Consider the following 15169-nt stretch of genomic DNA (forward strand, 5'->3'; position numbering starts at 1 on the left):
ATCTAAGCACACAGAGAGAGCACCCGTTGCACATATAGACACACTCACTACCCATGCAGACACCCTCATGCACACTCACATACACACAGTCACACTCAATATACACATATACACACACAGATATACACATATATATCACACACATCCTTACATATACACAAAGATGCACACACAAAACAGACACATACACATACACACAGTCACACAAAAAAACACACAATAACAAAAAATGAAGATATACTCTGAGACACACACACACAGTCATATATACACAAACACACACACACCACTCATATATATATAATGTATACATGTGCATATTCACATACACCCAGAGCCACATAGGCCACAGACACATACATATACACAAACACACACATATACCACAGACACTTAAACACACTCACACATACGTAAAACACACGCACACCCTCATGTACAGGCTGAGGTATTGCCCTTCTGTGAAAAGCCAATTCTTAAGAACTCAAGCTCCGACTATAGAAAGGAAGCTATCACTGAATGAGAGAGATGTCCACCCCTCACCCCTGCAGCTGTGTGGGGAGTGGGGAGGGACTGAAATAGAAAGCTACAGAGGGAAGTGGAAATATTTTAAAATATCTTTTCGGGGAGAATTTAAAAATATTGGGCTTTGATTTTACTGAAAACTTTCAATTCTGGTTAGGGTTTAGACCTTCAAATCTTTAGATCTGCCAAATTGTGTATGATAAATCCTGGATCAGAGTCAAACAGACTTGGGTTCAGACTCTGATTCTACCATGTATGTGATTCTGGACAAATGACTTAACCTATCTGAGTCTCAGATATCTGTAAAATGGCATAACACCACCAGTCTTTCAGGGTTGCTGTGTGATAACATCCAATAATGAGTATAAAACACCTAGCCCATTGTCTATGCTCAATGGCTAGCTCCATTCTCATGATCAGTTTTCAACAAGATAAATTTAGATAGTCAAAGAGTAGCAATATTATTTCATGCTGTATTTTTTCCCACTATATCTGTTTTCCTTCCTCCCCACTCTCCCAAAAAACAATCAAAACTCTTCTCCATTCCCCTAGTTCTAAAGCATCTGGGAGATGTGCACCCCTTTCTAATTGACATAATCCAAGAGTGTGATGAGCAGAAAATGCAACGTTACAAGGGTTCAGTCTTTTTGGGATAAAGATTCTTTCCTCCACAGAATGGGGGCAAATTTGCCAGACCTCGGTTCCTGCCCCACACGTGAATGGTGAGAGCCAGGAGGGTGAGGCCACCCCTGCCTGATCCAACTTCACTTTTCAGGTAAGAGTGGACTGAGTTCAAATGAACATTTGGGGCTTCCTGCATTTTTCTTGGAGACATCTAAATGCTCAAAGGAAAGGGGCTATTGTTTTGTTTTTTTGTGAGTCATTATCGCAGTTTATTAAGAACATAGAGTTTGGTATCATACAGTCATGGGTTCAAGTCTCCACGCTGCCACTTTCCAGCTCTGAAACTTGGAGAAGTTACTCAACATTTCAGGTTTCAGTTCTATTACCTGGAAATGGGGATATAATAAAGCCTACCTCACAGGGCTGTTGGACAAATTAGAAGAGGATGCATATAAAGCCCTCAGCACAGAGTGGCATATGGGGAAAGCTCAATAAGTAGTGCCTGTTCCCAGCGGACCAGTACTGGGGGCACCCACCACCCAGCTCTGCAAACGGCTATTTCTTGATATCTCACTCTTTCCCTGTAGCCATAATCTACTTCCTCACCAAGGAAGCTTATAAAACTGACCCCATGATGCCTAGCCCCCAAAGCACCTGAAGCACAGCAGTGAGGGAACACTGGGCTTATTTTTCCAAGTGGTCTATCAGAAAACAGATCCCAGTTTTAAATTTCCCAAATTCTAACATTAGGGAAGTTTTACAAAGCTGGGAAGTGGAGAGATCAAAAGGTCTGATGTGGTCAACGCAGACCAAATTGTCCACACGCCTTTGGTGACATATAATGAGACTGTGCGTTTTTATTCCCCGCTCACGCTTCTTCATGTCCAAGAAATTGCTCTCAAGAAACCTGAGGCCACCACGAAACATTTCAGAGAGAGTTATTTGTTTGTTTGATCGATTTTAATTCTTTGAAAAATGATGCTTTCTATCTCTTTGGTCACGTAAGATAGAGAGAGAGAGAAAAAGAAAAATTTCCACCAAAGAGACTAAAACTAGAACAAACGCACCTGACAATGACTTCTAAAATGTATTTAAGAAAGTGCACCTTTCTGGGGTAATGAATCAGATTTTCAGATATTTCTACTGCAATCATAATGGATGAATTACTTTAATGTCTTAAAAAACGGAGTTATTTGTACTAATTGGAATAATGTGCATTTAATTATGCCCTGAGATCAGATTAATATTTTGTAAAAATTGAACACTGCGGTGTCACCTTGGAGTTCTGTGAGGCATTGCCTTTTTAACGGTTTTTTGATGAGAAGAGTTGCCCTTTTTTGTTTCACAACAATTTAACTTGACAGCCTAATGCTGGAACAGTTTCTCTTGCTACTTTCAGAAAAAGGAGCCTGGGTCTGTAGGAGACGCTTCCAGGGTTCCCTGTTTGCAGACTCCACAATACTCCTTCTTGGCTTCGCCACCCTCCCGGGACACCCAGGAACACTCCAGCCTACGCCGGGCAGCTCCATTTGTAAAACGGGAACCGTGCACGATCCTGGTCTCTGAACACCTCGAGATTGTCAGCTCTCTGAGCTTTGACAAACACTATCACATTTGCAAGCCCTTTTATCCCTCCCAGCCAACCTGTGGACACTGTCTACGTTTAAAAGCCTATGAAGATAAGGAGCTTCCTTCGGGGTGAACAACTGGGGCCTGAACTGGGGCTAGAATATTCTTTCCCTCTGGGACAGATTTTGGGGCTGACTGAATACCACTTCAGCAGTGTTCACCGCCTCTATCTGGGACCTGCATCCCAAACCCTTTTTTTGGTGACTTCACTCCAGGAGTAAGTAGTTTTTTGAGCTCTATCTTAAGTAATATTTGGCCAATGTACATTTAAAAAAACACCTAATTTCACTTATTTAAATTTCTTTACTGACTACTAATGGAAAGACAAATGAGGACTTTCAGCTGAAATATTATAGTGAAAAGGTTTTTCCTTGAATTCCCCATTCCTTCCCCACATGTAAGAAGGAGAAAACAACCCTCAGTAGCAGACATCGATGCTCCGATGCTCCGTTGCTTCAGGTTGTCTAAGTAAGAGAGGAGGAAGACAGATTTCTAAAAGGTAGGCTTGGGAAATCCTCTCATTTGGGGGCCTCATTGATTACTTTAGGGAATAACTAATTCTAAAGTGTATCCATATAATATCACAGGGCATACCAAGTTATGACACACGTGCCTAAAGTCATGCCTAAGTTCTGGAATATTCAAGTCTAATATTTATAACACAGGTATAGTTAAATTAAAATGAATTAAAAGTTCCATGACTGGAAATACATATATACATACACACATACACAATTTTCCAGTCCAAAGTTGCCACCATTACTGCTGACAATAAAACCCTGCTTTCTGGTCACAACACCTCATTTAAATCAACTGCTAATTGCGACTGAAAGAGCTGAGGACTGATCCGTCCATACATTCCACACACAGAAGAAGCCAGCTAGCCAGAACCCAGGTTTACATGACAAATCATGACTGGATGTCTTTTTTTTTTTTTCCCTCACCCTTTGTCGTTTCTCTATTAAAGGCAGTTTGTTTTTATTTAATATTTAATAGTTTCCTTTTTAATATTTTTCCATTATTCTAAAACTGTATCTTGAAGAGATCATAAGATAATTTTCCAAAAATGTTTTACACTAATCTTCTTAAGGGATCTTCATAACCTAGTAAGAATAATTTCATAAACAACACAGCTGAAAGGACAAAGTTCTAACATTAATTCTTTAAAATTTAAGAAGAAAAGTCAGAGTGAACATCATGGTATATTGTGTGACAGCAGCATTAACCAAAGCAAGCTGGACCTGCCACAAAAATATCACATTTAAAGTAAATCATATTCTTATACTACTGATAAATTTAAAACACATCAATCTATACGCATTTTGTTATCAAATTTCTAGTTTTTTCTAGTTGGTCTTAACAAATAACTAACAACTAGAAAAAAGTCAGAAAATCTCATATCAGAAATGATCATACCCTTTTCCTCCACTTCCCCACTGGAATCCTTCCCTCCATGGATTCTATTTGTTTTAGTTGGTGGTTTGGAGTCCCTTTGCAAACCTCCTTTGCCCTTTTTATGCTTAGGCTGCTCAAAAATATTGATCTCTTCAATAAAAGGTCAAATTCAAAAGTATCTTAAGATAATTTTGATGTTACCATTTTCAGACTCTAATTTTGATTACATTTTAATAGAAGGAGTCTCGTAGCAAATACACAGCATAAATATGTATTTACAGGTACAGAATTGTCTTCTAGATTACATACTGACATAGAATTAGTATTCTTCAGTAGGATGGTCAGTATTCTCAGTAATTGCAAATAAAACAGAAAATTCCATAAACAAATCCATGATAGTCTATGGAAATGCTGTGGACACATCTCTATTTCCACTCCATTGTCACATCCAATCATTGCTAAATCGCCACAATGTATTTCTCTGATGTCTCATTCTGTAGCAATATTCCATACGTTTGGCGATCGCTCCCTCATAAGATGAAACTTTCCATTAATTTGGCTGCAAGTTTTGTCTCTATTAAACTATTCCCAGAACCAATGCCTTAACCCTCTAACATTATAATTAAAACAAATTATACTTTAAAGGCATTTGGGGGTGAGGGACTGCAGTAACACATCTGTGCTTAGTCCAAGACTGACAGAGGGAAAAGGAGGGAGATCTGAGAGAAGAAATCCACCAAAATAACAAGAGTTAGGACTTGCTTCCCAGGATGATCTTCCAGTCAGACACTAATAGAGTTAACCCAAAGTACATTTTCCAGCGAGAATCAATGTCAGTTTTGCCACTTAAACCCAACCTGTCCACCTACCCCCAGTAGCAGTGCCTCAGAATGGTCGGTTTGTGTTCCATTTTGATCAGATCTCCTATATAAACCTGAGGACCAAAAAAGGTAAAACCTCACAGTCGCAGCTATTACACATTGCTTTTCTTGTTACTACAAACAATACTAGGAGGCCACCTCCAGGTGACTTCTGTCCTGAGACAAGCACCTGCGCCACCCCACCAGGACTCCTAGAAAGGGAGTGAGAGACGGATATCTCACCATCCTGCAGCCTGCTGGACACACAACCCCCAATAAAACCCATGTGCTGTGAATTCATCTACAACTCACATTCCTCCCTGCAAAAATTTCAAAAAGGAAGGAAAGAAAGAAAAAAAGAAAAGATGGGGACAGACATTCAGACTCTCAGACAAAAGGAAGACAGACATTCAAGCCACGGTGGAATTTTCCTAAGAGCGGTAGATTCTGCTCACATCATGTTATAGACATTAACACTCACTCCAGGAAACGGGAAAAGACCGAAAATCGTAACAGAAGTAAATCCCCCAACCCAGCCGTCTCCAAACCCAGCAGTGTGAGCAGCCATGTACCGGCGCTGCCACAGCAAACGCGCTTCAGTCTGTCTTCAACCTTGACTTCCCAAGTGAGTAACATTGTCCCTTTCAGCCTCCCATCAGCTAAACTGGTTCCAAGTCTCTGTGTGTTCCAAAGCATCCCAGCTCTAATCCTGATAAGTTTCCACGATTGAAAGAAATGACACAAGGTCCCTCCATCCAATTCCATCTCCCCTCCCCCATCCACAGCCCTTGAATTTGGAGAAGAAAACAAGTTCCCCAGCCAGAGAAATCCACCAAAAATCCACCATTCCTGCCCAAACCAAGAGGCTCAAAGGAGATTTCTTAACGCAATATTAAGAATGGTCAGTCACTGTTAACTAATTTTCATCTCTGCGAGGCTGCTTCCAAGTAGGATCCTCCCTCCTCTTGCTCTCCGTGTCCCCTCCCCAGCACTGGCGGCTCTCTGGGTTCTATTTGCTAAGGCGGGTGCTAAGTAATCACTAATTGACTGCACGCGGAGTGAAAGGGCACGAAAATCCGACACAAACGGGAAGTCAGGACAATGGAAATATTTAGGACTTGAGGCTGTCTACACCTGGTCAGCGAGGTCATCAGGTCACTTTTCAAAATACAAGACGCCCCTGTGAGCCCTGCTCAATGGAAAGAAATTGCTTCGCCGGTTTCCCACCTCCCCGCGTCCCCCACTTCTCCTGGTATTCTCAGTAGGGTAGGCGGTCTCCGAGACGTCTTGAGGAATCACTTGCTCTAATCCCCTGAGCATTCAGCCTACATTCTTGCCTTAGCCCGGCTTTGTTTTTGGCGCGTCAGAGGGAGGTACACTAGCTTCAGCCGTCCTTCCTGTAACTTCCTGCCGCTCCCAGTTACATCCCGCCGGGCTTTGCAAAGTAACTCCTCTCCTCCCTGATTAGTCTCACGCTCCAGACCCCTTTAGACTTTCGCCCCACCGACTAAAAAGAGTAAAAAAAAAAAAGTCTCAACCTGGATAAAGCCAACCCTTGGGCGCCACGGAGTGAAGCCCTCGCTCCATCCCAGGCCAGCTGCAGCTGCCCCTGTAAGGTGTTTGCAGCACCGCAGCCCGCCGCGCCATCTCGCCTTCCCGGAGCAGTGTTTCCATCTCCCTCCCCAGACAGAATTTATTTACATCATCAGCTGCTCAGGTAGAGACCTGGTCTCTCCTGAGCTTGCCACGTTTCGAGTGTTCGCCAAGGTCCACTAAGCGCGAGGAGCAGAGCGCGGAGCCTAGGCTCGAACGCGGGCAGCGAGGACGTGGCGCGCGGAGCGCGGCTGCCTCCTGGCTCTGTGCAGGAGGAGCTGCTCCCAAAATGGGAGCCCCCCTTTCTAAGGGTTAAAAAGTACCGGAAAGGCTCGGGCCACCGGCGCTGGTGATTCGTTTTGGCTTTCCAAAGGCTTGGCGAGAAACAGACATGGGGAGGGAAAGAGGATTCAGCCCCTCTTCCCCCGCACTCGGCGCTGCGTCCTCTCTCCAGACCGCCAAGCTTCTCCCGGCAGGAAGTCCCCGCCGCCTCTCCAAGTGGCAGGGGACGGACACCAGCCTTGGCCTCGGGCCCGCGCGATAGTATAAGCCTGGAAAAGGAACGGAGTAGGGCGCAAAGTGGCTAGAGAGAAAAAGGGCCAGAGGGCAGGAATGCCTAATGTGGCGCGGTGAACAGAGGGTGCCTCTCCCTTGTCCCTTTCGCTGCCAGGACCTCTACCGCCGGCAGCCGGACGCAGTGAGCGCACAGCCGGCTCTCACCAAAGGGCGGCCCTCTGCACCCGCGAGCCCTCAAAAACTCAGGCACGCGTCGAGCCCAGTACTGAGGTCGCCGGCAGGTGCGCAGCAAACGCTCCTTGAATGAATTCCTCGCCAGTTCCCGGGCCACCCAGGCCGTCAACTGCCCAAGGCGCGGAGGAACCCCGCACGGGTCACAGCGAGGCCACACAGGTCGCGCTCCCAGACCCGAGGGCGCCGCTCCCTCCCAGCCCCGCCCGGCGCTGGTTTTCCGCGAGTCAAGATTCGCTGCCAAGCGATGAAGACACTCGAGTTAACTAAGCACCTGCTTTTTCCTCTTTAGTCCCGACTTTCCGTCTTCCCCCGACCCTGGGAACTGTTCAGTGCAGATCTTCGCCCCTCACCCTCTTCACCTGCCTAGAAGAAATAAAAAAATTTTTTTTTTTTATTTCACCTGCCTACTCCTGTTAAATCATTAATTCTGCACCCTTAGCGCACTGGGACCGCGGCTTCCCAAGCCCCCTCCGTCCTCACTGCCCTCTCCCATGGAGGCCAAGGTACAGGGGCTGGAGCCCTCCGGCCTCTCGGGAGCTCTCCAACACCCGGTGCCCCAAGGGAGGGGCTGCCACGGTCACCCAGGTTTCCCCAAAGCCCCTCCTTAGTGGTGCGTAGCTGTGGTCCGAGGCAGGCGCGGGATCTTCGCTGTTTCGGAATCCGAACCCCAGCCCTCCAGGCACTAAGCCTCGTACCCCGCCCGCTAGCCTTTAAAATATGGCTCGTGCCTGAGAATATTTTTGTGCCATGGAGAGGGAGGCCTGCGGTACCCGAGGCTGCTATCTGAATTTCTGTATCATAATCTGATAGACTCTGTATATATATATTTTCATGCCTCACTCCCGAACTCCCATCATAAAAGGCAGGAATGGAAAGAAGAGTGAACCTGCCCAGTTTGAGAGAGCGCCTAGCCCAGGAAATGAGTCTATGTCATTCCTTAAGAAATAGCCTGGAAAGAGGACGATAAACAACGCCCGGGGCAAGGATTCGTGATGCGACCTGCAAGTGGAGATTCACCCGCAGAAGCCCCAGGAAGGCAAAAAGGGGCATGGGACATCCTCGAGAAGTCTTTCACCCAGATCTTACCAAATACAAAACCAAGTATCTTTTTCCCACAGCTTCTGGGTTCGCAAGGGCTGCAGGAAGCAGACATTTTAGGAGGCCAGGAAGAGAGAATGGAGACGCCCCCTGACCTGCTCCCTCTTTATTATTCCCCGCCAGGATGGGGCAGGTCGCTACTTCCTCGAGTATTGGTTGCCCCACTCCCCTGCCAGCAACCCGGAGGCCGCCCGCCCGTTGTCCTTTCCCTCGGTGTCCGAAAGACTACGTGGGAAATGGGTCAAATAAACGAGGCCATGGGGCGGGTAAAAACGCTCCACCTGCCTACAGCTGGAGAGAGGGGGAGCAGGTTCCAGATAAGTGTACCTGGGGGGTCTGCTGAGTTCGGGGTGCAGAGATTCGAAGGCGGCTCGAGAAGCGCTCGGGGATCTGGTGATGTGAGAACTGGACTTTGACGTTACAGCCCCGAGGGAGGCAGCGGACCGAGGCGGGTTGTGCTCGGGGATGAGTAAGAGACCGGCGACCCTAAAGCGCGGGCTCCCGCCACGCAGGGTAAGGAGCCTGTGTTTTGAGTTTCTTAGAAAACTTTGACCAGAGGCGGGAGAAAGAGTGCCCCAGACGGCCGGATCAAGATTAAAGGGGGGAGGTCTACTTCTCTACCCCAGGTTGCCCTCCGGATCGCCTCTAGCCTCCTCCAGCACGAGGTCCCTTGGCTAGCGACGCTGGAGTTTGTCCCGAGGAAGAGTCTGAGCCGAACACGGACACGAACGGGCCGTCCGGGGGTTGCCTGAGCGGCGAGGCACCGCGGCCGCAGGACCTCTGCGCAGTGGAGCAGGAGGGCGACGGAGTGGAGGCCGAGTGCGTCCAAGAGCAGCAGAGGCGGGGGGCGGGGGTAGAGTGGTAAGGAAACGGGCGAAGTCGTGGGCAGAGACCCACGAAGACAGAGAAATTGTTAAATTACACGGAAACCTTTTCCTGAAGGGAATGCACCTCACCCAGCCGCAAGTAAGCAACAGAATATTCCGACTAATGCAGAAACCAGCTGAAGTACATTCCTTCTGAAACGCCCCTAGAGGCGAGGGCACCGGAAGGGCCGAATTTAGGGGATCCCTGGACCTGCTCCCACAAGTGCTCTGTTTGTGGTGGTTCAGGGTGATGAAGAAGCAAAAGGTGTATGGGGGGGCGGGTAACCCAAACCTTCTGGCTATTGCGTTGGAGGGACTTGGTTGGGTGAGCCTTCTGTTGTCTCCCTTCCTCCAGAGTTTGAGATCCCAGGCCTGGGGATTCTCCTTCTTGCTCCCTGAGGCCCCAGAGTGTGTCCCTCAGCGCCCCCCCTCCACCGAATTATTAGGCCACTGGGCCCCATGACCCAGGAAAAGCAATTATTGTGTATGTGCCTGATGTGAGGGGACCACAGCCCATCCATTTTCAAGTGTTAGTACCAAGAGCTTAATAGCCAGCAGCCAGAACTGCTTCAAGTGGGTAGGGTACAATTCACACACATCCCAAGAGAAAATAAAGCTGGTTCCCAAAGTCTTCAGGGATCGGACCTTTCAATCTTGGCTGGTGTCTCCTTCAACCCTCTGTCGCTGTGCTGTGGTAAGATGAAAAGAAGAACAGACCACCCCCTCCTAGCTTGGCATTGCCATACCATGGAAGCGGCCCTGGGGTGAGAGTCCTTTCCTCTACCTCATTGTTTTCCACAGTGTGAACCCGGACTCTGGGCCATGGCAGACTGTAGCTTTCGAGGCAAGTTCTGGACATTTTAGAAAAGTGAGTTCCTCACATGTAACATCAAAGTTGTCTCTGAGTAAGAAAAACAAAAAGTGAAACAATCCGAGAAAGAGTGTTGTGCATCCCAAGAAAGCTTGTCAGAGGCAGTCCACCACCGTTCTTCCCTGCCGTCCTAACAGGCAGGCCACCTACCGACTACAGCTATTACAGCACAGATGTACGTACACACACACACACACACACACACACACGCACGCACACTCTTCACTCAAGCAGAGCTACAATCAGATTAAGGACTTAAGAGTACCTTTGCTAGGGTTTGTGTTTCTGCTTGTTCAGGAGCCTGTGGTGGGGTGGGGGCAGTAACCAGGGCAGCGAACCCCCAGCGCCTTCTACAGACACATCTTAGTCATAAGTGAACTCCCCAAGTAACGGCACAAATGTGGAACTGTATGCCAACAGTTGACACAAAAAAAGACAAAGAATAACTGTAGGTTATAATTAAGAACAACCTAAATAGCTTGGGTGAAGCTGTCCTTTCCTAGCTCCTTCTCAAAAACTTCCCAGGGGACCCGGGGGCACGCGCTAGCCAGCCTGCCCTTTGAGGTATCGCGGGGGCAGAAATCCTGCCATGGAGAGCAAAGGCACAGGAGGGCGCGCTCCTGCGCCTTGGTTCTCAGGTAGGCATCATCCGTGGGTAAACGGATCATTACTTAAAATAAACCCCGAGAATATAACTACGGCATCATCAAAGAAATCTCGGTCGGAAGCACCAACCCTTGGCAAGCTGAGTGAGGGAACCCTCCGTATTTACGCCGTGTCCAGAGGAGTCCTGGAGAACGCGCTAGCCTGCGAGGCAGGAATCACGCGGCACCCACCACGCGCGCGCCCGCGGCGCCCCAGGACCTGCTTCGGCCTCTGCACATCACTAAGTCTCCACTCGAGAGTGAGCGACAGAGACAAGTGCCCTTCAGGAAAGTCCCTCCGCGTGCACACTCAGACAAACAGAGACCTGGGGATAAACACCGCCAGAGCGCCGACTGCCTTGCTAATATCGGGGGCGAGAAAAGAGCTGACTGGCGAGCAAAGCGCCCACGCACCCTACTCTCTCCCCTTCCAAGTCCTAGCCACCCTAGGCTTCTGCCCTCGTGTGCGCAGACTGAACCCCGAGTTCGCAACTTCGTTCCGGCGCCTCTCCCTCCCCTGCATTCCTCCGCTAGCTGGAATGTGGGGAGCAGATTCCCTCACTTGCAGCAGTTGGTCTTCGGCGGCGCAGGCAGCGGACGCGGCGGCAGTATTGGCGGGGGACGCACAAGGCGCGCACGCTCTGCGCGCGGACCGCGGGGACCCGGCGTGCGGCCCTGGCCTCAGCACCGCCAGCCCCGAGGGGGCGGCGGACGCACTCTCCAACTTCCCGCCAGGTGGGGTGAAGTTGCACAAGCAGCGTGCAAGCTTTGACCGTCGTCCCGGGGCGAGGATGATTTTGAAGGCCCACCCTTGCCCTCAGGCCTGGCCTGCCGCACATTCCCTTGGTGTCCCCAAACAGCACTCTCTCCAACGCTCCCAGAAAAGCCATGGGCTGGAGATGCAGGGTTCGGTCCCCTCGGCTCGTCTCGAGCATGGCCCGGGAGATTTCCACATTCGGCCCCAAAAGCCAAGAGCCAAGCGCTTCAAACGCACCCTGGCCGGTGCCCCTGCCCTGTGACTGCCTCTGCGACCTGGCCGCCGGCCCCTCGCCCCACCCGGCCCCTCCGGCCCCGGCTTCGCGCGGCGCCCGGCCCTCTCCGCACCGGCCGAGGCTGCTAGCTGCCTTGTTATGAAATTAAATCAGCGAGAAAGGGGGGTGTCTTACGTTGCATCGGCACACCGAGCATCTCCGGGAGCCCCTTGACAGCCCCCTCAGCGGGTACAGCCGCGCTCTGCATCATCTCGGAGCGAAAGCCAGCAAGTCGCAGTCTACGGAGATGTCTCGTTCGCTCGCTCCAGCTGGATTCAGAAATTTGAAAATAATAATAAAAAACCCAACGAGGCCGCCGAAGTCACGGGCGCAGCCGGGCCCTGCGCCCTCCGGGAGGACTCCCCAGGCTGGCCGGCCCCCTCCCCCGCCAGCCCTCAGGCCCTTTCGAATCCCTTTGGTCTGGCTCTCCGGGTTGCCGGTGCACATCCCGGGGCGAGGAGACGCTGTTGCTGCAGCTCTGCCTTTTCTCCCCTCCTCCCTCCCTCCCTCCCCCGCGCTCCCCTCCCCCTCCCCCGCCACCCTTCGCGTGCCGGCCGCCCGGGAGGCCGCGGTCACCCAGGCATTTTGATTCATTCACACTGCAGGAGCGGCCGTGACGTCGCTTTCCGCAGGGAGGCCCGCCCTTCAGCCAACCCCCCACCCGGCGGCGGGCGGCCGACCCCGGCCAGAGCAGGGGTCCGGTCTCCCCCGGCGAGAGCTGCCGCGCAGGGGGGCGGGGCTGGAGGGGGCGGGGCGGGGCCGCAGGGGAGGGGCCGCAGGGGCGGGGCGGGGCCGCCGGGAGGGGCGGGGCCTCGCGGCAGCCCCACCCCCCTGCCCCGCCCCGCGAGCGCGCACCCGGGGTATAAATGCTGCGGCTGGCCGGCCTCCGCGGCAGGTGGTCCGGGACGGCGGCGCCCGGGGCTCCCGGCTTCCGCGGGTCTTCCAGGGGTTCCCGCGCCGGCAGCCACTCCCGTCCTCCTTACCCCTGTGTTCGGACCGAGGGGCAGACCGGGCAGACCCTTCCGGAGGCCGGGGTCGCGTGGCTGTGTCCTCCCCTTGCGCGCTCTCGGTCCCCGCCTTCTGTCCGCCCGGCACGACTCCATCCTTCCTCCTCCTCCCTGGCCAAGTCCTCACCGCCGCGCGTCCCAGTCCCTGCCCTCTCTGCCCGCGTTCGGCTCAGGCTGGGCCGGGCACAGCAGGGACCCAGCCCGGAACGCGCCGGTCACGCAGCGCGCGGCGGCGGGCGCGGAGGTGGCAGGGCGCAGGCCATCCCGGAGCGCCCCCGCACGCTGGCCCTGCAGCCCCGAGTCCGCACCCCCAGCCCAGCCGGGTCGGGACCTCTGCTGCCGCTCTGCCGGCGTCCGCCCAGCTTGGTCCTGCCCTCGGCCCCCGGAGACCGCTTCCTCGCCGGCTTCCACCGCGGGCGCGCTGAACAATTCCCGACCGCGTGGGGTGAACGAGACGCACATAAACACTTGAAACTAATTTTCCTCAAAGGAGAGTTCCAGGTGGGAATAAAGGAGGACCAGAAGAGGAATGAGGACTCCGCAGAGGTCCTCTAACGCCCCCGAAGGCGCTTCCTCACATACTCGACGTGGCCGGATCGCAGGCGCGGAAAGCCCACCCCGCCACCCCAGGATCGGCCTCACTCACGATCCCAGCCTCTTTGCCACCCCCATCCCGAATTTCGCTCCTGCAATGATGGCAGGCGTGTCCTCCCAGCCTAGTGGGGTCCAGCACGGGTGGGAAGGGAGAGTGTTTGCCCTCCCCAGCCTTTCGGGGCGTTTCCTAATTCACCCGAACAATGTTCCTGCCCACCTTCCAGGGTTACTGAGGGACGTACACGAGGGTGGGGGAGGATATCGTGGCTGTTTGCGCTCAGAATTTCTCTCCAATAATGTCACAGTGACTTCTGTGTGTCTCGGTCCTGGAACAGCATCATTTCTTCACCTATTTACCTGCAAGGTGGCTCCGACACGCGAGACAGAGAAAATACGCGCAAGAAAAAAGCAAAGAACCCGGTGATGGTGACATTTTCAGTGTTTACCAAAACAGTTTCTAGAGAAATATAACTAGTAAACAAACACGGGGAAATGTGCTGCTCATTAGCAATCGCAGACACGCAAAACAGCACAGCACATTATACCTCATTATGCCTGTTTAAGACCAACTGAAAAAAAAAGTGTAGAATTCAGTACTAGCGAAGGTGCTACGAAGCTGGTATTCTCATAGATACTGCTGGTTAGCTTATAAACTCTTAACATCCATTTGGAAAACAATTTGGCAATATGTATCAAAAGCCGTAAAATTGTTCATACCCTCTACTCATGTAATTCCATTTTGAGTGTTCCACGGAAGTAACCTAAAATTTGGGAAAAGTGTCATACGTGAAGTTGTTTACTACAACCATTTCGTATTGGAGAAAAATAACCTAAATACCTAACAAAAGAAAAGTGGTTTCATGAAGTATATTAAATTGGCTCTCTAGCATGTCATACAATTACTGAAACTACCTATGAAATCTAACAGCATAGGAATGCTTGCGAAATACTAAATTTTTAAAAAAGCTATATTGTATAGTTACAAATATGTGAAAATGTTAGTCAAAGATAAAAGCAGTGATAGTACCCATTGTCAGCTAGGGTGTGGGGAAATGTGAAAACAATCTTTTGGTGGTGATGCAAAGAGGGACAATGTCTTCTGGGGGCATTTTGACAATATGCATTATAACTTTAAAATGTATTCCCTTTGGCCCAGTAATTCATCTAGAAATTTATCCTGTGAAAATAATAATATTAATAAAGATGTAGTTGCAAGGATGTTTATAATATTTTTTTAAAAGAGAATAACCTAAATGTACAACAATAGGGGATTGTTAAATAAATTATAGTAAATAATATGGAATGTTATGAAGTCATTAGAAATAATACAACAGAAGCATATTTAATAATGTAGAAAGGTGTTTGAGATTTATCAGCAAATGGAAAAAAAGGACGATATGAAGCAGTATGAACTTTAGGATCACACTAAAAAAAAAAAAAGAATAGATGGAAAAAAATCCAAAATGTAAAAGTGGTTATCTTTACAGTGAGTATTTTATTTTCTTTTGTTTCCTCAATGAGCACATTATTTTATAAAGCAGAAAAAACTAATAAAAAATAGTTTTATTTTTAAACACTGGGAAAAATCAGAAGGAAATACATTGAAATAGTATTCAAAAGTATATTAGGGAGATGGATCGTGGAACATTTTTTCCTTTTTCTCATTTCCGGATTTTCTATCA

General features: G+C 49.9%; 1 protein-coding gene across 1 annotated transcript in view; it reads right to left on the reverse strand.

Moving 5' to 3' along the window:
- The window catches only part of LHX4 (LIM homeobox 4), a 45747-nt gene extending 33539 nt beyond the window's left edge, over positions 1-12208 (reverse strand). The window contains exon 1 of the mRNA XM_003410861.3: positions 12022-12208. Within this exon, the coding sequence (XP_003410909.2) occupies positions 12022-12097 (76 nt within the window). The 5' untranslated portion in view covers positions 12098-12208. The remainder of the gene's footprint in view (positions 1-12021) is intronic.
- Between the last annotated feature and the right edge of the window lie 2961 nt (positions 12209-15169).

Source organism: Loxodonta africana, chromosome 25, assembly GCF_030014295.1.
Source record: "Loxodonta africana isolate mLoxAfr1 chromosome 25, mLoxAfr1.hap2, whole genome shotgun sequence".
Classification (NCBI taxonomy): domain Eukaryota; kingdom Metazoa; phylum Chordata; class Mammalia; order Proboscidea; family Elephantidae; genus Loxodonta; species Loxodonta africana.